The sequence below is a fragment of the Arvicola amphibius genome, chromosome 7, assembly GCF_903992535.2.
Source record: "Arvicola amphibius chromosome 7, mArvAmp1.2, whole genome shotgun sequence".
Classification (NCBI taxonomy): domain Eukaryota; kingdom Metazoa; phylum Chordata; class Mammalia; order Rodentia; family Cricetidae; genus Arvicola; species Arvicola amphibius.
The window spans coordinates 15,892,859-15,916,558 of NC_052053.1; the positions used below are offsets into that span (position 1 = coordinate 15,892,859).

The 23,700-nt window shown below is 41.1% G+C and overlaps 1 protein-coding gene across 1 annotated transcript in view; it reads left to right on the forward strand.

The window, feature by feature from the left end:
• The window catches only part of Stk39 (serine/threonine kinase 39), a 256,946-nt gene that overhangs the window by 187,357 nt on the left and 45,889 nt on the right, over positions 1-23,700 (forward strand). Inside the window, exons 15-16 of the mRNA XM_038337065.1 lie at positions 17,666-17,718; positions 21,531-21,599. Of these exons, the coding sequence (XP_038192993.1) occupies positions 17,666-17,718; positions 21,531-21,599 (122 nt within the window). The remainder of the gene's footprint in view (positions 1-17,665; positions 17,719-21,530; positions 21,600-23,700) is intronic.

Sequence of the window (23,700 nt, forward strand, 5' to 3'; positions counted from 1 at the left end):
ATTCAGGATCTGGGGTCTCACTGCTCCCAACAAGTTTGAAAACACTCCTTTGGAAGTCCCGTTTGATGGGGGATGCGTGTTAAGGCTTACATCAGCCACTCGACTTCCATTATGCATCAAGCCTATGGAATGGTTAGCATAGGATCTGTGTCACTCTCTTAGTGCACAGACATATGAACTAAAGAGAGAGTTGCCATTGCCCTGTTCAATTCAGTGGGTGCGTTTAAAGTGTGTTCTCAGCAGCAGAGTGGTGCTGGACCAGCTGCCAGGGGGAATGAACCCTTCGCAGTTGGTAGAGAAGATGGACATATGCAGACAGTTTTAGTCTGATGAGTTAAATCCTTGATAATCCAGATTTTCAAAAATAGAAACATTTTCTCAGTGAGGGGAGAAGCGTTTTATGTTTTGAAACCTTAGCTCAGTTATCTGGGTCTTTTAGCTCAAATGACGACGAGTCTTTGTCATACATCTTTTTTTGATGCATCTTTTTCCAAAGAATTCTGGCCTTTTGTAAAAGCAGTGCATGTTCCCTAGGGGAAATTTACAAAACTATAAAGAAGAAAATGGCTACACATTGGGCCATTTCTCAGATATAAATGCTATCAACATTTCAATGTATTTTCCCCTTTTCCTTTTACACTAGGTATCTTTTTAAAACTTATTCCATTTACACTGCAGACACAGCTTTGCACTACGCTTTTTACACTCAGGATTATTATGCCACACCAGTTTTGGATGTCAGTAGAAATTGTTTCTATAATAATATAATTTGCTATCATAGCTTGTGCTTATTTCGCTGCGGCTATTAGACCTATCTTCTCATCACTGGGGATTTAATTTGGTTCCAGATTTTTTTTTTTAACCACCATAAACAGTACTCTAAAAGCTGGCTTATATATAGAAAACTGTGAGTTTTCTAATTTATTTCACATGACAAATTCATTGATGTGGAAAGGGGTTATGGGATATAACGTTATTAAATTTTCTTTGGAAACACGTTGCCCAACGATATTGTCAAAAGTGGTATCGGCTTATACCCATGATGGCCATGAAGGAAGCTCTAACAGGATGTATCCTTACCAGCATTTTTCATCCCTGCTATCATTTTGTAATTTTTGCTAATTTAATTTGATAGACTAGCCAGGAATGATAAAAATGTATAGTTTGCATTTTTGCTGAGCCAAATCTTAAAGTCCTCAGGTGGACAGATTGAGGAGGCTCAGAAAAGACCTTTGGGAAGTTAATGAGTTTCCAGTCCCCTAAAATAATTCACTCTATATTTAAAATTAGACTTTTCTTTTAAAAGTTAAATGTACTTTAAAAATTATACATAAAATTGTACACACATTTGTGAGCAGATTGATGTTTCTATTATTACTCTAAAAGCATTCATGCCATGTCCCCGAATGTGACTTTATCTAGACAAGGCAAGCCTGAAGGTTTCTCCTGAAATGAAATGTTTATTAGAAAGCAGAGAGACAAATTATTCTGCATACTCTGAATGTATCCTTTCAGAATGAAATGTTATAGTGTAGCACCCCTTTTCCTAGCCTCTCTGTGAAGACCCCTGCCTAGGATCCCCCTACCCCTCCCTCCCTTTCTCTGCCAGTGGAGAGTCTTGCTGCCAGGTTTCCTTACTGGCTTTTAGAAGACAGAAGAGATGTCTGAGAGTCACTCAAGTACCCAGGTGACTCTGCAGAACATCCATCTCCTCTCTCAGCATCTTTGCTCCTAAACCTGCCTGGTTATGTGGCTGACCATTCTTGTTCCAGCCACGGAAGGTTACGCCCATTTCTGGAAGATGCGTTGGTTCAACTACACTGGGCTTGTCTGAGCCTTGGAAGTAGTCAGTAATGTGCCCCCTTTGTTTCCAAAGGTGCAAGGCTTCATTTTCTGACTCCAGTGGAGTCCTGTAGTATGGCCTCCTTATGATTAAAGATTGCATCAAAGAGCGAACTGGGGGACGTGTGTCAATCTTCCTTTCTAGTTACATCATCTTCCTCACCAGGGAGCCTGTGGTAAGCTCAGTCTGCAGGTAACCCTGATTGGAGCTGTACCAACAGGAAAGTTTGGTTCTAGGCCCACCTGTCCTTGTCTGTCTTAATTGAGGAAATCTGCAAAGTAGCTCTGAAATCCCTCTACTATATTTCCCTCAATTTAGGAATTTAATAGATTCGACTTTTCCTTACGCTAAGCATTCATTTGCCAGTTGATGCCAGGTACTGCAAAGGTTCAGAACTGCTGCTTGGTTCAAGTATTAGCAATTCTCTTTAAGGAATGTTTATGTTTAAGGAGAAGACAGATTGACGCAGGGGTGGCATGGTGAACGTTTGATGGAGTAGAGATCGTGTTAGGGTCTAGTGTCTGAGGTGAGCACTCTCTGAGTTATAGAATGCCAAGCTGCCTGATGTTTTCTTTCCAGCTCTGACTTCTGTGATTGGCCAGAGCTTATTGAGTGCACTGTGCGTTTCCTCATTTTTTTGTGTGTTCTCGTTCAAGCCTAGAACATTTCCATATATCCTGTACGTACTTAAGCTGAACACATAAGTTTCTATTTCCTCCATTTAAATTCACTTATCATTATGACTTCTATCTTAACTTCCTAGTTTTGTTTGACCATGTCTACTTTATTAAATTGTCTCCATTACATTTTGTTGCAGTTTGAAGAATTAGGTTTAATATGTGTTTTTACTGGTGGTATTGTGTAAGAAGAAACCAAGTAACAACTCAGATACATTTGGCTTTCAGCAACCACTCATTAGCATATTTTAGGTTTAAACAGTAGCTATATTATTTTCTGAGTATCATTATTCTGAAATTGAAAGGAACTTATAGGAAAGAAAAAACCTTATTTCAGATATTAATGAAACTAAATTGCAATTTTTATTTATTTTTACTATATATATGTGTATATATATGTGTGTGTGTGTGTATACATATACACATATATTATTTTTGGTGGTTTTCTGGATGAACTCAAGACCTCTTGCATGCTTGGCAAGTGTTTTGCCACTGACTCAGTACTGCAGCCCATGGGCCATCTTCTGTGTGCCAGGCAAATGAAGGCCACCATCACAGCACCCTTATTTCCATCTTCTGAGGCTCATCCACTGCAAAAACCTTTTCTTCATTTCCAGCCAGTCAAACACATGAGCAGCCACTCTGGACATAGGAGGTTTCAGGGCCAGACTTAATCACAGGCAGCTTTGATACCAGCTCCAGTTCTTTCCAATACACAGCTGCTTGGCAGCCAGGCCTACACTCTAGTTCATAAAAAGCCTTTCAGGTCATTTAAGAATGTTTTATTAATGGGCACATCAACAGGATAAAGGAGGTCAGTATGCTAAAGTGCGTATAAAAATGAGAATTGTATATTTTTCCTCCCCACTTGGCTCAGCAGGAGATCCTATTAGTGCACTAAAAAGTTACACAATTAGCATGGTGCCCGCTGCTCATTTTGAGCCAAAGAGATTCCTAATGTTGAGAGCACAAGACATGTAAATGTCATCTTCATACTCTCCATTCTGTCACTGATAGCTGAGAGTGATTCTGAGCGACAGGCCCATAATAGCAGTGATGATGAGAGCCACTATTATGAGCAACCTGAGTTTGGAGTTCTCTTCCTGCAGGCAGTTATGAGTCCAGAGAGGCTCAGGAGGGTGGACACACAGTGTCAGCCACATGTGCACAGTTCTTGTGGTGCACATTAAGAAAGTCAATGGGACTGGTTACACCATGGACCTGGGTGCTGTTCTTGCCACTCCTGGGGATTTCCCTGATCTGACAGACAGGAGTCCTATACCTGAGCCATGTTTCAGAAGTATCCACTTCCAGCTTTGATCATGGGACTGGAGTCTTTGATTTGAGTCAGTGAAGCCAGTCTCTACATGAGATAGATTATCAGGACACTTACCTGATTGTCATGGGTTATTTTTGCGCTCTCATCATGGTCAGAGTTCTCAACTTATCCTCAGTGACCAGTCTCTGCTGCTTTCAGAGGCTGTGCCGAAGACCAGTTTCATTTCCATATACAAATAATCAAATCCCATTTATTAAAAACTTTGGTGATCCTTAGAAGATACAGACCTGCCTTTCTATGAAATGTTGTTGCATTTATGGTAGAAGCTGTGGAGGACTCACTGGAGGTTGGACATCTACACTTGCTCAGGTTGAGTGAAGGATGCTATATTAGTCACCTTTCTCATTACTGTGACAAAATGTCCAACAAAAACTACTTAGGAGAATGTTTCAGTTACTTTCAAGATGCTGTGACAAGCGCTATGACCAAGAAAAAAACCTTTAAAAAAAGCATTTAGTTAGGGGCTTGCGTACAGTTTTAGAAGATGAGTTCATAACCATCTTGGCGGAGAGCTTGGCAGTCATGGCATTGGAACAGTAGCTGAGAGTTCACGTCTAGTTTATAAGCAGAAGGTGGGGTGCGGGTGTACCTAGGAATGGTGTGGGCTTTTGAAAACCCAAAGCCTACACCCAGTGATATACCTCCTCTAACAAAGCCACACCTCCAGATCCTTCCTAAACAGTTCCACCAGTTTTGAACCAAACATTCAAACCACCACAGGAAGGAATGGGTTGTTTTGGCTCACAGTTTGAGGACATGCAGTTCTTGTGATAGGCAGGGCATGGTGGTTAGAGCAGGTGGTAATTGGAGTTCATTGTATCCATAATAAGGATGCAGAAAGACAGACATGCTGGTGTCCAACTCACATTCAGGGGTAGCCTTTTCTCCTCAGTTAAACCACTCTGGAAATACTACTACAAACTTATCTAGAGGTGTGTTTCCTAGGGCATTCTGAATCCAGTGATGTTGGCAATAAAAACTAGCCACGATAGATGAGGAAATCAGTCTGCAGGTAACTCTGATTGGAGCTGTACCAACAGGAAAGGTTGGTTCTAGGCCCACCTATCCTTGTCTGTCTTAATTGAGGAAAAGAAAAGTAGCTTTGAAATCCCTCTACTATATTTCTCTTAATTTAGGAATTTAATAGACTCGACTTTTCCTTACGCTAAGCATAAGATGAGGAAATCAAGATTTGACAGGATTAGGACCTAAGATGCAGAACTCGGGCTAAATGCAATGCTGGTCGTACTTGACACTATTTAGCTGTGGCAGAGTGAACGTTTGTGCTTGCCTGTCCATACCTTCTCTAAGCCCTTCCCATTACCCTTGTGCTATGAGGGGACTGCTGCACTGGCCGCTTTTAGGGTGATATAGAAATGAAAACACTGAACTTGGAAACCTGACCCAATCCCGCAAGGGGTGGGTTATTAGCCCTGGCAAGAACATTCCACTGATTGCCCTAAGAACCAAGCCAAAGACTGTGAAGAGAAGTCAGGAGAAAGGCAGATGGGATGCTGCTGCAAAGAGGCACACTCCTCTGTTTCGTATACACTGCTCACATGTCTGTGTGTATGACTGGCCGTCCCGTAGCTCTTGGCACAGATGTCTTAGCGACAGGGTTTCAGAACCACAAATACGACATTTCTAAGTTTCTATGCATACCCAAGTGCTGACCAGTTCATAATTGGTATATCGTGAATTTTGCCTAGATGGGTCCTACCTTCCCTGATGTTGGCTTTTGGTTCTGCTCCTGTCAGAACTCTGACTTGTGCAGCAGTGTGAGTGTCTCTGGCCCAGAAAGGTGTTTTTTTTTTTTTTTTTTTTTTTTCCCATTTGGTCATGTATATACGTAGGAATGTTGTCAAGTGTATTTGAATTTCATATAACGCCTTGCGGCAAGAAAGGGGTAATGTTGACACCCACTGAACCAATCAGTTTCAAAGCTATGTACTGAGAACTTGCCTATGTTCCAGGTCCTGCGGTTCACACTTGAGCCGTTAATGCATGGCATAAGTGCCCCACTGACCCTGCTTTATAGCATGTGTATTTACTGAGACGGCTCTTACCTGATTCCTGACGATCTTACTATCCCTCCATCTTTCTAGTGGACGTGCAGCCATTCGCCTTCTTTAATCAAATATTTCTCTTGAATCCAATTAAAGTCGACAGCGAATCGATGATGATTTCATTTCGTCTGAAACTGATAGAGAGGAGCTCTGCCGCCACGCTTAACTGCTTGTGAAGGGCTCCTCTTGGCTGTGCTGTAGAAACCCTCTCCCCGCCAAGTCCCAGGGCACTGGTCTTTGGTGCCTTCTTGAAAGCACAGCTATGAATTTCCTGTAAGTAGGCAAATAGTGCACCGTCTGCAGAGTGTCCAGCGTATGTAGCTCTGCACCATGAGAATGCTTACACATCCTATCTGGACTCTTTAATTAGATTTTCCGTGAGTCAGAAGGCCAGGAAATCTAAGCTAATAAAGAAAAGTGCTAAAGATTAACAGCCTGGACAGAAGGACCCCTCACTCACAGCTGCATTATGAAAGAAAGCCTCGGACACAGCTTCATTAGTGACCCTCACGTAAGAATACATTACCCCGAGTTCTTAGGTTCCACATCCTGTTCTGCAGTCACATGAGAGACACTGCCCAAGTTCCTCAAACATGTTTTTTAAAAAAATATTTATTATATTTATACATTATTTTATACTTATATATTATATATTTCTATATTATGAATATAATTATTTATATATTATTGCTTTATAATCCGGCATTGGTTATTTTTTTTTTTTTTTTTGCGTCATGTTGATCAAAGAAGCTGACAGAGCAACAAGTGAGAACAGATTTATTTTCCTTCGCAGTTTCATAGTTTTAGCCAGCAGGGGACAAGAGAGCCCCTTAACCAAGTCTTCTCACAGGTGGGGGTACGGGCAGGACAGAAACCCCAACAAGCAAACCCTCATGTTACAGGAAAAATACCTGCACATTTTCTCAGATGCTCGCAACAGAATTCTGCCAGTGTTCCACGGCTGTCCCACCCGTGTGAAACATCTGTGTCCTGTCCGTGCTCAGACAATCAGGACCACCCCACATACCTGTCAGAGAACACCGTTCTCAACTTGCTCCATGCAGCACTTGGTGAACGTTCCTTGGAGCCTCAGAAAGAGAGAGGTTGGGAGGGGCCACCCCCTTTTTCTGTACTCTACAGGCTTCCTCTGTGAAGGTAAATCATCAGGAAACAATGGAACTTGGCTGTAGTAGTTCAGCTTCTAGCAGAAATGCCGTCACTCAAGGAAGATTTAATATTGTGCTGGCGGCATGTGGAAGGAAAATGCGCATCTTTTGCTCCATATGGTTGAAGACATAAGGTGTCCCTTATGAAAGAGATTCCATAAAATTGAAATTAATGCCAAGGGAAAGAAACCCACCTTGCATGTTTCTTTGTTAGAAAAGTTGGAATTACACTTGAAGATTTCCCTTTGCCTGCCTTAGCAACAAGCCAGACAAGATGGAGTATTGAACTCAGCTGGGGCAACCAGCATCTCAAGTAGATCACTTTCTTCTCTTCATCTAATTTCTGTTTAATAATTCGTCAATTCATTTATTTATTGGTTGTTCTGTGGCTCTACTCAGAGCCTGTGTCATTGTAGGCAAACTCTCTATCACTGACCTCTGCCTTCAGCTTCTATATATTTCATTGCTAAATGTTCATTATATATTGTGTTTACTCTTGAAACGAGTCACATTGATATTTATAAGAATCAGCGAAAGAATAGACAAAGGAAATGGTACTCGTGGTAGCTAGAATTTGTGACAGTTTGTGCCTTAAATAAGTAAACTTTTTTTAAAAAGATATTCTCCGCCTGGAATCCCCTAAGCTGTACCAGCTCTGCTCCCTCCCAAACCAGCTCAGTAGTCTGTATAATTACCGTGCCTATGATAATGTCTCAGTTCCAAGTGGACATTCGTGAACTCTGCCTTAGAGGCACTCTATGTGTTTATTGTCAAGGACTTAGCATGCTGGCTTGGAAGCCTGACGCATTGAAGACAGACATCTGTAACCCAAACAGTGACGAGTGCTTTGTCTGAATTAAACCCAAAGTGTTCTTTACTTTTAGGGACAACTGATGTCGAGAGTTTTTCTCTACTGCCCCCAGCTCATTTCCAGAAAGGCATGTCCAGGGCTTCCTACCTACTGAGCGCACTAACTATTACTTCCTAGAGTTTCCTAAGGTTATCCTTTCACTGGACCACAGTGTTTGTCCTGGCAGCTGGACAGCAGCCACCTTTCACGAGACCACACTTCTTCCGTTTCTGAGCCAGGCTAGAGAGACCATGTGCAGAAAGGACCACTCACCGCAGTGAAACCAGAATTTCATACTCTCATCAGGAGGAAGTGCTTCCACAATAATCTGTTCTTTTGTGATTTATCATAGCTGAGACGTAACTCAGCTGATCTTGTGCTGTGTAGATGAAACAGTATGAAAATTTTATGTGTTCTGCTGTGAAGTAAACAGGGCAGTGTTACCACTTGGAAATTCTGGATAGTAGGGAAGCGAGTGCTTGTTTCATTTCTATTCATGTCTTTCTATATATTGGATTTTTCATAATTTCAGAAAGTCTTATGTAGTAGAGAAAGCAGAGCTGGGTATGGAAGGTGGGAGAGAGGAGATGGCCGTGCTCTTGGTCTGGTGACTGGGTCAGTAAAGACGACTTGTCTTACCTTAGTTTGCGTTACCTCCCGATGGAAACTCCTTTGTGCCGGTGACGAGAGTTGCTAGCTCTCAGCACTGTAAGGCCTATCTAGAGTTCCTGCTGTGCAGCTCTCATGTGGTCCTCAGCGCCCCAGGACTGCGGGGCCGCTATGCACTGTCAATCTAAGGCTTTCCTCCACATTGTAGAATGGCCACCTGGGAGCAACTGAGACCTGAGATGGATTCCACTTGCAGAAAAGCCTGCAGAGAACTAGTACTTAAGAATGTAGTCTATTAATACATCAAGATACTGTTCTGAAAAACAGTGTACAAAATGATAGGGAAGTATGTGTATGGTGTGGTTGTGTAGGTGGCTTATGTATGTGTGTGGTGTTTGGGTTTGGTGTATGTAGTGTGTGTATGTGCATGTGTGTGGGTGTGTGCATGCGTGCGTGTGTGTGTGTGTGTGTGTGTGTGTGTGTGTGAGTGAGTGATGTGTGTGAGTCAGACAGTGCTTGTGTTTTGTGTTATTAAAGAGACCAGTGTGGTTATCGGATATGTTTGGTGCTGGCTTATGAGTTGCTTTATGGATCAATGTACACAAAATATTCGAATACTGCCAACCTATACTTTCTAAGCCAAGGTAATATTTCTGGGTAAAAGGTGATATATTGTAAAATATAGTTTAGTTTAAGTTGTGTTACATTGGTGATGCAAAGATATGTTGCATACTTTTTCTTGTATAACTCTGTAAAGCTGTTATTTTGCCTGTCTAAAACACCTGATTGGTCTAATAAATTGCTAAATAGCCAATTCCTGGGCAGGAGGGCAGGATAGGTGGGGCAGGAAGATAGAAGATAGAAGACCAAGGAAAGGAGGAGGAGAGGAGAACTCCAGGGATCAGCCTTCCCAGCTAGCTACACAGAATAAGAAGGAAAGAGAGGTATACAGAATAGAGAAAGGTAAAGGCCCAGAGGCAAAAGATGGATGGGGCAATTTAAGTTAAGGAAAACTGGGTAGAAACAAGCCAAACTAAGACTGTACAAGAAAGGATAAGTCTCTGGGTAATTGATCTGGAAGCTGGGTAGTGAGCCCCTGAGAGTAAAGAGTTAAAAATAGAAAGCTATAGAGGAGATACAATTCCGAAATGAATTTTAACCTTTTAGAAACGCCACTAGTTTTTTTTTTTCTTTTTAAGACTGATTTGTGACAAGTTAATGTAAGGGTGAGGTGTGGGTGGGGCCGTTAGGAGACTGGGTTACTCAAAGGAAGGTGGGCGGGGCCAGTAGACTTGGTTATCTCTCACTTCCTGGAGCATACGCTGTCTGGTACACGGGGTCTGTATGCACAGGAGGATTTGAACTCAAGCAGATCTTTGAGGACAATGCAAAAGGTACAGCAAGGGTTCTCAACCTTATTTCTGTTACAGTGTCTCACTGCCTATAATAATTCTTAACTGGGTGAGGGATGCAGTTGGGGGAATGGTCTCTGATAGAGATTGCAACTCTCTGCTAACTTTGCCTGTACTTTGAGAACCAAACATGTAAGTCCAAGAGCAGTGGTCTAGAAGCCTCAGCTCCCAGGTTTGAGCTCCACTTCTGCATTAATAGCTCCCAGCATGGGCCTGGCACCTAGTAGGTGATCAATAAGGATTTATGGAGTATTGAGTGACTTAACCAGCTGTGTAATCTTAGGCAAGCCACTTAATCTCTTTGGCTTCAGTTGCTTCACCTGAGCAAAGAGGGGAATGGATTGGGTGACCTCTAAGGTCCTCTTTGGTTGTAAAATTATATGATTCTGTGGTTGTACCTTTCCCTGAGAGGGAGATGAATTTGGCAGGTGTTTAAGGATAGGTTGCAGTGACAGTCTGGAGTGGGGAATGTGCTCTCCTCAGAATTACCCCTACTCCTTCCCGCCAACTGTTTTCCAGCACTGGTCGACGTGTGTGTGTGTGTGTGTGTGTGTGTGTGTGTCTATTTTGTGTGTTTGTGGCACACCTACTGTGCACACATAGAGAGCAGAGGACAACTTGCAGGAGTTGGCTCTCTCTCTTCACCGCGTGGGTTCCAGGCATTGGACTCGGGTCCTCAGACGTGGTGACAGTTGCCTTTACCCATGAAGCTGTCTCCATTTCCATCTCCTGGCTCAGTCCCCATGTCTCCTGCTTCTGTGATATATCCCTGCATTATTCTTGGACACTTCTTGCAACGATGCTTACAGACTTCCAGTGAGAGTGGAAATTGGTACAACTGAAATGAAGAGGGCTTCTCAGGGCCTGTCAAATTACCCGTGTATGCTCTCCGACCAAATACTTTACTATTAGAAACTTACCTTTTTGCCTATGTGTTTGCAGAGTGAGATAAGAATAAGTTTATTCATTGACTCTATAGTGGTGGAAGATTGGAATCAATCCCTTCACAGGATTGAATGGCTTCTTCGAAAAAGATAGAGCATAGAATGGGAACTATGTAGTTCTAGAAAATTGTTGACAGAGGTTTTTCTCTCCTGCCCAGTCCTGCAGCCGTTCAGTTCCAAAGAAATACACAGAGCTCTATATTAATCATAAACTGGTTGGCCTGTTAGCTCAGGCTTCTTATTAACTCTTTCTTATATCTTAAATCAGCCCACAATTCTTGTCTGTGTTAGCCATGTGGCTTGGTACCTTTATCAGTGAGGTGTTCTCATTTTGCTTCCTCTGCATCTGGGTGACAACTGCAGACTAAACCTTTCCTCTTCCCAGAATTCTCCTGTTCTCTTCACCCTGCCTCTGCTTTCTGCCTGGTCACTCCACCTATTCTTCCCTCCTGGCTACTGGCCAATCAGCATTTTATTAAAAACAATACAAGACCATTGTCCCATAGCAGAAAATGATGTGAACTAATGTTTTGTTCAGAAATTTTAAGATACATTATTAACTTAAAACTAAAGCACAGAATAGTGGATATAATATGCTGCTACGGGATCAAATGTGTGTGTCTGCGTACGTGTGTGTGTGTGTGTGTGTGTGTGTGTGTGTGTGTCTGCATTTGTGTTTGTGCAAAATATCTCAGAAAAAAATATGTATACAAAAAGTCTGAAATGCTCCTTGACTTTAGGAGCCGACTAGATCTTTGGGTAAAGGGAGCAGGCACAGGCTATGAAGTCAGACCATATGATTGCATTTCTCATTTGTAAGAAGAATTTTCTCACAGAATGCTTTGGCATTTGCATTTGTGAGACAGAGCATGCCTACAGTAAGCAGTAAGGAGTTTTGCTTTACCAAATTTAATAGTTTTCATTTTAGGATTAAGGGGTTTTTAATTAGAGTCAGCAGTATCAGCAGCAGCCTGGGCCTAAAACTATTTCCACCCTAAAGCTGCACAGACTGGTTTGGGCCTTAAACCATTCCTGTCTTCGACTTCCCCGAAATCAAGAGTATCCTGTGCCATATCAATTAAAGTGAATGTACTTTCAATTAAAGGTGTAAGTATGAGTCTGAAAAGATTAATTCTTTATAAAAGGACGACCTTCAGTAGTTAGATCCAATTAGGCGTTTTTCCAAGTATATATCATCGTGATGGGACAAGTCTACTATTTACAATCAATCACCGTGACCTTTTCAAAGGCGAGGCTTGGGTTCAGAGTCATAAAGAGTGACTTGCAGAGGCAAACTCTGTAGTCTGTGTTGGTGGGGATCATGAGGGTTGGTTATTGCTTTTGTGATATTAATATTTTAAAAATTAGGATGTTCGTGGTGATAGTCTGGGTGCAGCTCCTACTTACAGGTCTTTTACCGTGGCCTGAATAGAAGAAAACTAATTTAAACAAGACTGATTAGATGAGAAAGGAGCAATGACACCAATTAATATTGAACCAAGTGCCTTTATTTTTTCTCCTTGAGTCATTTCGTTATTAAATATAATATTAGAACTCCCTTTCTTAGTGATGTTTTTTTCTTACTAGATTACTTTAATTTTAATTTACCTTTCAGTTATGTATAGCATTCACAGCCAAGACTGATAAAGAGTTTTTGGGGTGTTTAGTAATATGCAAAATCTTGAAGGATGTAACTTTCTCATGAAAATGATATGACTTGAGTATTTCTGTGTATATCAAGTATTTCTAGTATAGAATTGTTTGACTTCACTCTGTCTTTCATTAAACTTATAAACAAGGGAGACACTGAATAGAGCTGTGTAAAATGGGGAGAGGGTAGTGGGCATTAGGAAGTAAAATAAAGAAGGAAGCAGAAATCTTTTGTGTATGTCAGGGACTGACTGATGGAATCAAATGGAAAATATACAGCTACTAACAACACAAAAATCTGAAGGTGCTCAATTTTCTTATATAATATAATATTTTCTTATGACATCTTTTAGCATACTTTAAATGACCTCTGGATTTCTTTTAATGGCTAATATAAAATGTATATATATATATATATATCCCACCTTATTCATGTATATATATCATCTATACACACATACATATTATATATACTTATGTACATACAATGTTATATATATATTATACATACTGTTTAGTAACATATATATCATAACTAGTTGTTAACTCTTAGGGAATACTTTCTTTTTTTAATTCTTACTTTTCCCAGATTCTCCCCACTCCATACTCACCCAACCATACATTTATTCTCTCTCTCACTTGCTCTCTCTTCCTCTCTTTCCTCCTCTCTCCCCCTCTGAGGGGGATACTGAGGCTGGTACTCAAGGTCCTCAATACACACACACACACACACACACACACACACACACACAGAGAGAGAGAGAGAGAGAGAGAGAGAGAGAGAGAGAGAGATGAGAGCGATGAGTGGGATGACGAGATGAGAGAGACGAGACCAGGAGAGAGAGAAGAGACGAGGAGGAGAGAAGAGACGAGCGAGAAGAGAGAGAGAGAGAGAGACAGAGAGAGAGAGACAGAGAAAGGACAGACAGAGACAGAGAGAGAGACAGAGAGAGACAGAGAGAGAGAGAGAGAGAGAGAGAGAGAGACAACAAAACAAAAATCTCACATGAAAAACATTTGTGTTGGCCAACTACCCCAGGGCATGGCACCTGCTCTAGAGTGTGGTTGATAAACTCAGCATCACTCCATTAAAGAAAGCTGATTTTTTTCCCTTTCCTAGCAGCTATTAATTTCAAATAACTTCTTTGAAGGGTTGGACTCTGTGTTTCCTTTCCCCTTCCATCCTGGGATTGTGTCTGGCTTTAACCTGTGCAGGTCCTGTGCCTGCTGTCACAGTATCTATGTGTTCACATGTGCATCAGTCATATTGTGTCTGGATGACAGTTTCCGTGGAGTCAGCCACCACCTCTGAATCTAACACTCTTCCCACCTCTTCTTCTTCATGGATCCCTGTTCCCTGAAGGAAGGAGTGTGTTAATGACACCCCATTTAAGGCTGAGTGCTCCAAAGCTTTTTACTCTCTGTACTTTGTCCAGTTATGGGACTCTTTGTTAATTACTATCTAGTCCAAGATGAAGCTTCTCTGATGAGGGTTGGATGGACGCACTGATCATGAGTAGATCAGCATGCCATTATGGGTTTTGTTGCTATGTTTCTTCCGCAGAATAGTAAGAGTAGGGTTTCCCATTGAGCCCATTACCTGCCCAGTCTCACTTTCGTAGCCCCGTTAGTAGTGTCAAGTATGGTACCATCTCATAGAGTGCACCTTAAATCCAACCAACAGGTGGTTGGTTACTACCCTAACATTTGTGCCACTATTGAACCAGAATATTTTCTAGGCAAGTTGCTGCTGTAGATAAAAGGTTTGCAGCAGGGTGATACTGATACCTTTCTTCTTCGATAGCATGCAAAGTGACTTCCATCACTCTGAATGCTAGTCAGATGGGTAAACCTTCTAGTTAGGAACCCACTTGGCTTCTCCATGTTCAAAGACACAAGTAATTTGTGTCTTCGGCAATAAGGTCTTACCATCCGATTGTAGTAGATCACTAGTAGCCACAACAGTGTTGTTTGGGGTGTGGCCCCTTAGCCAATGAATGACCCATTTGCAGCACTAGAAGTTTTACTTGTAGGCATATGATGTGTATTTGGGGCATTGCCTCCACTTTGTATGGTGACTCCATTTCCATTCCTTTTACACACGTATATATTTAAAGAGGCTTCTATGGCAGTAGATTTCCATATGGCTTTTCAAAAGGCCTTTAGTGTTAGTTGCCCTTACCATATTCCCTCCTTTGCCCTGACCTTTCAGCCTCCCCCATTTAATCCTCCTAGTCTACTTCCTCCTTTTCTCTTTATAGCACCATATTTCTAGGGGATACTTTTCATGCACTGCAAAGGCTAAGGGAGTGGTTGTTATATTGTTTTGAGAATGCACAGAAATGAACAGAAAAAAAAATGTTCACTATAGGCTCACTTTTCACTGTGAATATTTTGTCCTGTGTGTGGTTGATTCAGAGGATGCAGAACTCATAGATACAGAAGAAAAGCCAGCGTTACCTGTTGTATGTAGTTCAGTTATCCTGGGAGTTCACTGGCTCCCTCTAGAGTTCATGAGGGCAAAACTATTTTATTTTATTAAGAAATTAATTCTTAGGCGGCCAGTGGTGGCGCACGCCTTTAATCCCAGCACTCGGGAGGCAGAGGCAGGCGGATCTGAGTTCGAGGCCAGCCTGGTCTACAAGAGCTAGTTCCAGGACAGGCTCTAGAAACTACAGGGAAACCCTGTCTCGAAAAAAAACCAAAAAAAAAAAAGAAATTAATTCTTCAATCATTCTTTTATACATACATGATTAGCAGAATTTTTTTCCTTAAATGAGATGATATATTACAACAGATCAGCTATAAATATTCAGTCATGTGAAACATGCTGTAGAGACTCTCCAAAATATTAAACAATTTAGTCTGTTCATGCATTTATTTTTCTTTTGGAGAGGAGGATTACTTTTATTTATGTACTGGAGATCAAAACCAAGGCAACATACATGTTAGACAAGCACTCGATTGTAGAGATAAGCCCTCAATCAGAAAGTACTTATTTATAAAATATTCTAATTAAAATTAGGAATGTTAATGATTTTTCTTTCAAATAAATTGTTGAATATATACCTTTTTATTTGGTTTGAGTTCTAAAATTATAAGCTAGTTCTAAAGTGGTTTCTGAACACTCCACAGTTATCTACAGTTTATTTTATGATATATATGCTTTTTATGGTGAGAATGGGCACTTTTCAAAGTCACAATTTTACGAAGTCCTACTGGAAGCCCAGCTGTAAAACTTCTGCCTTTAGAGGGATAGGGGAAAGTCTAGATGGTGAAACCCGAGGGTAGATACAGATGTCTAGGTTCAGGTCTCTCAACATCTGGATGTGAGTATATCGCCCTTTGTCCCTTGTGGATTGGTATTATGTCGGGAGCCACCCTACATTGGGCGGCCATATATTGCAAACCACATTTTTGGGTGACTTTGCCAGGCTTCTAGCTACAGTGGGTTCACATGTTCCAGGGTAGGAGCATGGGGATTAGAAGAGTTAGGTAGGAGGAACAGAGATAAGAAATAATCGCAAAGACATAGGATCGTATTGGAAAGCCAACTCAGCGAATATTGAATGCTGAATTCTTCTTCTGAGTTCTGAGTTCCCCTGTGTTTAGTTTTCCATGCACTTTTATACCCCAATACAGTGTGTGTGGCTGGGGAGGGGCGCCAGAAGACTCCTTAACATGATACCATGATACAAAAGACAACTCAAACAGTTACTTGCTTCAGTACTTTGAGACATCAAGCCATTAATCCATGAGAAAAGCATTCTGTTGTTTAGACAGTGAACCCACCCTAGACCAAGTATCCTGAAGGCAACCACTCCCTAGGTCAAACCTCCTATTTCAAAAGAAGGAGCACAAGTATGCTTGAATTTCCTGACAGGTCAGGGTGGAGAGGATCTACCTGTATGGGCCATCTTAATGTCAAAACCACCAAGTAACGTCACCCCAGGTCAAGGTCAGCAAGCTCAAACTCTCTGACCTTCAGACAAGGTGGGATAGGTTCACATTTTTGGGCCTCCCCAGTATTAGATATGGGTTAGATTTTCTAGGCAGTGAAAAGGGCTTTCTAAGTGGCTATCAGGTCCTTTCCAGCTTCCTGGCCTCCTTGTACGTAGTGTGGTAGGAATTGGTGGTCCAGAAAGAAAAGGGATATAGCCATAAACTAAAGGGTTCAGAGAACACACTAGCACTGTCGTGCTTTGTCCACAGAGACCAGAAGATATCACGCAGAGTTGAGGATCTGTGCATTTAATAGACCTGCTTTGTCATGTGTGGCAGGAGCATGTTCAGGAGCATGCTTTGGAAATCTCTCTTTCTGCTTTCCACATTGAAACCCCTGGATCTAACAATCATGTTCTTGCTTTTCAAGCTGGTTACTTCTGGTGTTCTTGCTGACTTAACTTTAGTACATATAGTTGCTTTTAATAATTTATAGCTCGCCAGTCCTTATCACTACTTGAACTTCATGGAAATGAGAATATCATTTCTTATATTTTTTAAGTGTCATTTAAATTTTATTGAATACATATATATATATATATATATATATATTTACAATTTTCTGTATCTTACATAAAGTTTATTATTTAGTGGAAAATTTCACAACATTTAGAGATGTCTGAATTTAGAAAAGACTTTTTACAATACCCTATTGTTGTTGTATATGAGTTAATGTATAATGCCTGTCCAGAACTCACTGTGGAGTCTGTCTTCTGTGATGCTTTCCTTTAAAATTCTGTTACTAAATGCTGCAGTCTGGGGAAGTGTGAAAATGTATAAGATGCCACTTAGAGTAAAGGCTTCTAAAAATGTTTTCTGAAATTAGATTTAAGTTTACTAAGTTAGTGTGGATTTTATAAAATGAACATTTTGTTTTGAGAAGTTTTTGTTATCACCATGTTCATGTAAGATAAAGTTCATCAAATATATCTATTTTCTTCATTGTTATCATAACTGTATCTTCTACTTGAGAAAATATTTGCAGGTAACCTAAACCTGTAAACTGTTGTCTCCACGCTACTGGCTTCTTATAAAAATTGGGAGTAATTTGGTTTGATTAAACTCTGCCTCATTAGATTTTAATGTGCTTTATGTTATGTGTTTCAGAAACTCCAGAAAGGAACTGAATGACATACGATTTGAGTTTACTCCAGGAAGAGGCAAGTTTTTTAATTGAAATTATTACTTTGGTGGAACAAGAAGCAATTGAGAAATTGATTACAAGCATATGGTTATAATTTGCTATTCAAAAATGTTTTGCCTGCAAAGGAGGAAAGAACTTGTTAGTTGTAAGGATTCTAAACCACTGCTCGCGGCGTGAATCCCAGCGGCACATGTGGCATGGCGTACATACACATGTAAATGAGACATATTAGCTTGAATATGAAAATATACACCGACTGAAAATGCAGCCTTTAATGGAAGTGTCAGTGAGTGTGGCTTCACCCATAGTGTAACAAAGTCTACCTCCCTCGTGGCCTCTTTGTAATTTGGTATCGAAAGTACGTTACTGCAACGTTGGGCTGATTGTTCACACAGCATCCGGATGCCAGAATACAGGGCCATGTATGGCTTTTATTTTTTATTATCTTTTGCGACAGGCGTACAGCCTGGCATGCAAACCATCAAGAAACCTTGGTTAATAGATAAGTAACCCAAGGAAAAAATTACGGTCACATTATTTACTTTATAACCTCAACAGTCTAGAGAAGTAAAAATCAGATGCCAGTACATGATCACTTTGTATCTATTTTCCGTGTCCTGTGGATTCTTAGTTTTATGCCCATGCAGGGTTTCCTCAAGGTCTACCTGCATACCTCTGTAAAGTACAGTAGCCTCCAGCATTCTGATTTGTAGTAGCTATAAGCTCATAGCTCCGGGTTCATCCCATGCATTAGACTTCTACGTAAGTTTCAGCTCCTTGGCCTTCGAGCTGGTCTGGCAGTAAACTGCCCTGACCCCCTTATTGTCACCACCTGTGAGAAGACATTGCCGCAGCCGACTCACAAATCTGGAGTAAATGACAGGCGCTTGAAGAAATCGCTGCGTCCTGTGTATATACATTCATGAGAAATTGTTCAAGTACTGCCAGTCAAACAAATCATGCTCCTAGACCTTAAGTGGTAGTGGACCGAGATTTGCTCTAGTTCTGATCACGAGTCCTCTGTAAAGGCAAAGATCAGGTGATTTCCTTGAATCAGATAAAAGCATGGAGTATCTCTTACAAAATAAATGCTCATGGGCCCTAATGAGCTTGCTAACTGGGTATTCTTTTTAAGTGTATCCATCTTTAGCAGTTTCAAATGGGCCTTTGGGATTGTATGACACCAGTCACAGTTATCAAAATGCCATCTGTTTTGTCATAATATGAAAATATTGACCAGGCGGTGTTGTGAATAAGATCTGGTAATTAAATAACAGGTGTTACAAGTAGAAGAAAGAGCAGATACTGATTTTAAGGTCGCTTCTTTTCCTCTGGTTGCTTAAAATTGACTCCAGCAATGAAAAATCAATTTTCATTTTCGGAACTAACAAAGAAATGAATTTCCAGCACGAGGATTTGTGTGACTCAGATGATCCTATCTTCACCAGCCCGTCCGCACTGCCTTTGGCACCTCATTTGCCAGGGAGTGATGAATAGTCACTAATTTTAGTGTCCAGGTGAAAACCATAGCAGTGACTTGGCTGGTAATTGTACCCTTTACTGGACAGCAAGCACAGGCCTGGATGCACCGTGTGTGTTCCTCAGGCAGTGTCTGATGTATGTGTGCACGTATGTACACCGCATGTGCACTGCCTTTATGCTATCTCTAAATAGGCTCAGGCGTGTATGGAATAAAATGTGGTGTGCACATGGGAAATCTCTGTTGTCTTTAGAGGGCACACCCTTTTATTTATTATATTATTGTATCCTCTGGAAACCAGATTTTAACATTGATGATTTAAACTGTTTCAGCATCAGCTTAAAGTAAAAATATATTACTAGTAAGCTTGAAATAATCATCAGTTCATATTTCTGGTCTAAACCATGCAGGTGTCTTACCTGCGCAGAAAATGACTGCTTACTGCCATAGGCAGTGACAGGGAGCATTTCCCAGCTTGTCCAGCCAGTATTAGCCATTTGTCACTTTGATATGATTCATCTGGTGCCCAAGAGGCCTGAAAACAGAACCTGTTATTCAGTTCAGTCCCCGGGGAGTGGCTATCACCCTGGCACTGGTTTGGTGCCAGCCCCTGGCGTGGATTTGTTTGTCCCTTTTCAGTTGCTTTCTGAGAGTGTAGCTGCTCGCAGAAATGTAGATCCAGGTCTTCTTGCTGCGGGCCAGTGATGCGATAGAAATGACCAATGCTACAAGCTTGTCACTTACATCTGTTCGGCACCCTCATTAAAAGGGTTTCCTGTCCTGGAGATTGGGTTGATCTCCAGGAAGCTGGAGCTTCTGAGCACCAGCAGCTCCAGAAGGAGAATCGTAGTCAGAACCTAGCCATTCACTGAGCTATCCTCAGTTCCCTAGTGTGGGCTCGTTCCATTAGGGACCTTTACAAACTTCATTTTTAATCTTTATCAGAAGAAGAAAGAAGACCAAGACAAGCTTCCCTTGTGTGCATTTCCGTGGTTTAGTGAGCTTTCCATGTAATTCCTTGTCTCCTATTTCCGTTTATGGCATTCCGTTAGGAAATGAGAGAAAAACACAATTTTTGAAAGCCTCAAGCATATGCATTGAGCTTTGCTCTTTTCTGGAGACTGAGCGTGGGAGAGAAAGACTGCACGGGAGGATGAGATGAGTTTGGGATGCCCCTTGACTGTGGTCTTGTTGTCATCATCACCATGTGTTATATTAGCATCGTGCATCAAGTCTAAACACTTTAAACCCCCCAAATTGTGAAAAGGGGGTTGAAAGCACGTATGTGCATACAGATAATACACATATGCAATTTATACGTACACACACACCTACTCTGTGGGCTCATTTCCATAGTCCACCATATCCCATTTATGCTGAGGTTTCTCCAGTTCTGTTTCGACATTTGTGTGATGCTGCAGCTATATGTTCAGGTGTTCCCTGGCTTTGGAAAATACTCACGTCAGGTCCTCACCCAATTGCCTATGCTGTTTGTCACCAGTGCTGCTAGGTGTCTGGTAGAATGTCAGAGGACTGTGGAGGCGCAATCGTCTCCTTTATTATCACACGGAGTCCCGTCATAGTTCTTCCCTTTTGAGCATATCTCAGTTTTCAGTTCCTCCTTGAAAAGTCTTTCAGTGGAGTGAGCAGTGTTGCCATGCCCATTCATAACCTCTCAATTAAGTAACTTTTAGCTGTGTTCTCTTGCTACAGCCTCTTCAGTCCCATCTTTATGAGATTGCCAGCTCCTGTCACTTATCATTGAGAAACCACATTATTTTACACCGCCACATTTTCTAAGAGAATAAATCTGTTGCTATCAAATGATCAATGTTGTGTAAAAGGGGTTTCTTAATAGCCTACATTTAAATAGCTCATCTTAATAGTCCAACAAGCCCATGGGCTGTTTGTACCAAGTAGAAGGTTGTATGAGATTCTACCCATTCAACCTTTGCTATAAATTCTTAACTCAGTAGCTTCGAATGATTGAAAAGGATTAATGATGGCTTGAATTAACCTTGGCAAGAAAGAAAAGCAATGTCATAGAGAGCCTTAGGTGTTCTAGGGCATGCAGGAGGAATAATTCAGGTGGTGGCCAGAGGGGGAGGTTTTTGATTCACCAAAGTGAAGTAAATATTTTTTTTAGTAAGATTTATTAAGTAAAAAGAAAAGTATAAATTGTGGGAAAATACACTTCATGGCATTTCTGATTTTTTTCCAATAGGATCTGAATTGATGAATTAAAATCATGGGTGATTTTAGTAAATGAAAAATATTTTTTATATCGTGCTGGGCTGTTGATTTTTATGTTGCGGTCTCTAATACATGTTTCTCTCACATTTGGGCAGATACAGCAGATGGCGTGTCTCAGGAGCTCTTCTCTGCGGGCCTGGTTGACGGCCATGATGTAGTTATAGGTAAATTCATTTTCAGTATGCAGTTTCATTTTGTTGATATATCAAATGGAAATGTGTTCAGAAGCAAAATTTTTCATTAAAGACTAATTCATTCTGAAATTTAAAAGGGAATCTTCATAAATTCTTACGTTTATATGACTTTGTATAAAAGTCATATTTAATTTTCTTCAAAGGTATTTCATGTATTTCCCTCCTCTTTATATAAGCATGGTTTATCCAATGAGCTATCCCAACTTTCACAAAGAACAAATCAGATTGTAGTTCTGCTATTTAGGTTGGAGAGGGCCTGAAAGGTCCATCAAGCCGGTTCATTTGTTGTCCAGGTAAGGAAACGCCTCCTTAGAAAGCCTGGAGTTTCTCCAGAGCCACGTGGGCAGAGTGTGGTGTCTTTTGCTCTGAAATCCTGGGTGTTTCTACCATTCATCTTTTTATCTGAATTTAAAAAGAAAAATACATATGTGCATGGAGCTCAGGAAGCTCACGTGACCCAAGCATGCTGCTAGAGCCAGCAGCATGTAGATCTCTCAAGGACTGGCAGGTAAAAAAGCCCTGGGGCTCTTATTAGCATCACCTGAGGAAGCCTGGCATCGCTGCCTCTGCTCAGCCCAGCTGCTCCATGCTCCCCCGGAAATGATGAGTATACAGGGATTTTATAATGCGGTCTGTCCCTGTGTGTTCCTAATAATGACTCTGAGTGATGAGGTTAGCCAATATCTGAATTATAAAACATTATATTTGTTATAATAACATTAATGAGAAGATTGTATTAAGGTAAAATATTCTTCAAAACTAATACTTCAAAAATATTCTCCTGAAAAGAAATTTCTCAAAAAAAGTAATGTTTGAAATTGCATGCTGTTTATTTTGTTTGGTTTTGTTAAAGCTAATGCTTTAAGACAGGGTGTTTGTCTGTGTAGCTCAGGCTGTCCTGGAACTTCCTATGGCATCCAGGTTGACCTCAAACTCAGAGAGATCCACCTGCCTCTGCCTCCTCAGTGCTGGGTGGTGTTTGTCACCATGGCTTGTTTCATGTTCTACTTTTAAATTTTTTCAGTTTTTCCAAATAAGTCCTTGCTCAGTGGTAGTGGAATGTGTGATGGAGGGAATTTGAGACAGACTAGCACATCTATTGGAAGTGGCTTCTAGAAACCTGGCAAGATAGTTCTCTGTGAAGTAAAAGTCCTATATTTTATTTAAATGACAATATACACTGGTTTATAGTGCACGTTATTCTGGCTAAACACTCAGTATCACTGCTTTATATAAACAAATGGTATGAAAAGTACAAAAGAGGGAAAATAAATTCCTTGGTGTAAATTATAGGTGAAGTGTATACAGTCAGAGCTCTCATTTCCTTTGTCATGAAGTGAATATGTAAGATCTGCCATATTCTAAGTGACGTTTACATATATACATGCACATATTATGTATACATGCGTGCTTGCATTTCTTCATTCATCCTTACCTTTCAGACTGCCCTTGATAACCCTCTTAGGTCTTTTAGCCAGCTGCATCCTTATCTGTTTTCTGATCAAATGTAAAGTGAAGATTCAGGAAAGATGTCAACCCAACCTTTGTGACTTTGCAAAATTTCTCCTCTGGTTCCTTTCTCTTAACCCCCCCCCCCCCAGTTCCTTGTTCAGAAAAATAAATAAATAAACACACACCCCTGTTTCTTAGTTTACCCCCAGAAGTAATGAGAATAGTTAATGCTAAAACCAGAATATACTGAAACATCTACTTTCCTTAAAGAGAACTGTGCTCCATGGACAAGCAGACAGAATTAAAGATTAATCGATCAAGTGCAAGTCGAGTTTAAGACTCTTGATCTCGTAATGTCCCCCAGTAGGAATGAAATTGTTGGGGAGGGTTGCGGGAAGTTACCGTTTGTCTGATTAGTTCTCACTTACTGCTCCGAGGCACACAGCTAGTGCTGAGCCTGAAGCTGCTCACACCGGCCCTCTGCCCCTCGAGTCCTGAGATTACAGGTGTGCACCACCACAGCCTGCTCGCAGTTTCAACAGATCCTGGAGAGCAGCTGGGGCGAGGTCAGCCGTGGCTCACAGATGTTTTAGGCGTCACCTCGCCGCTGACCTGTAGT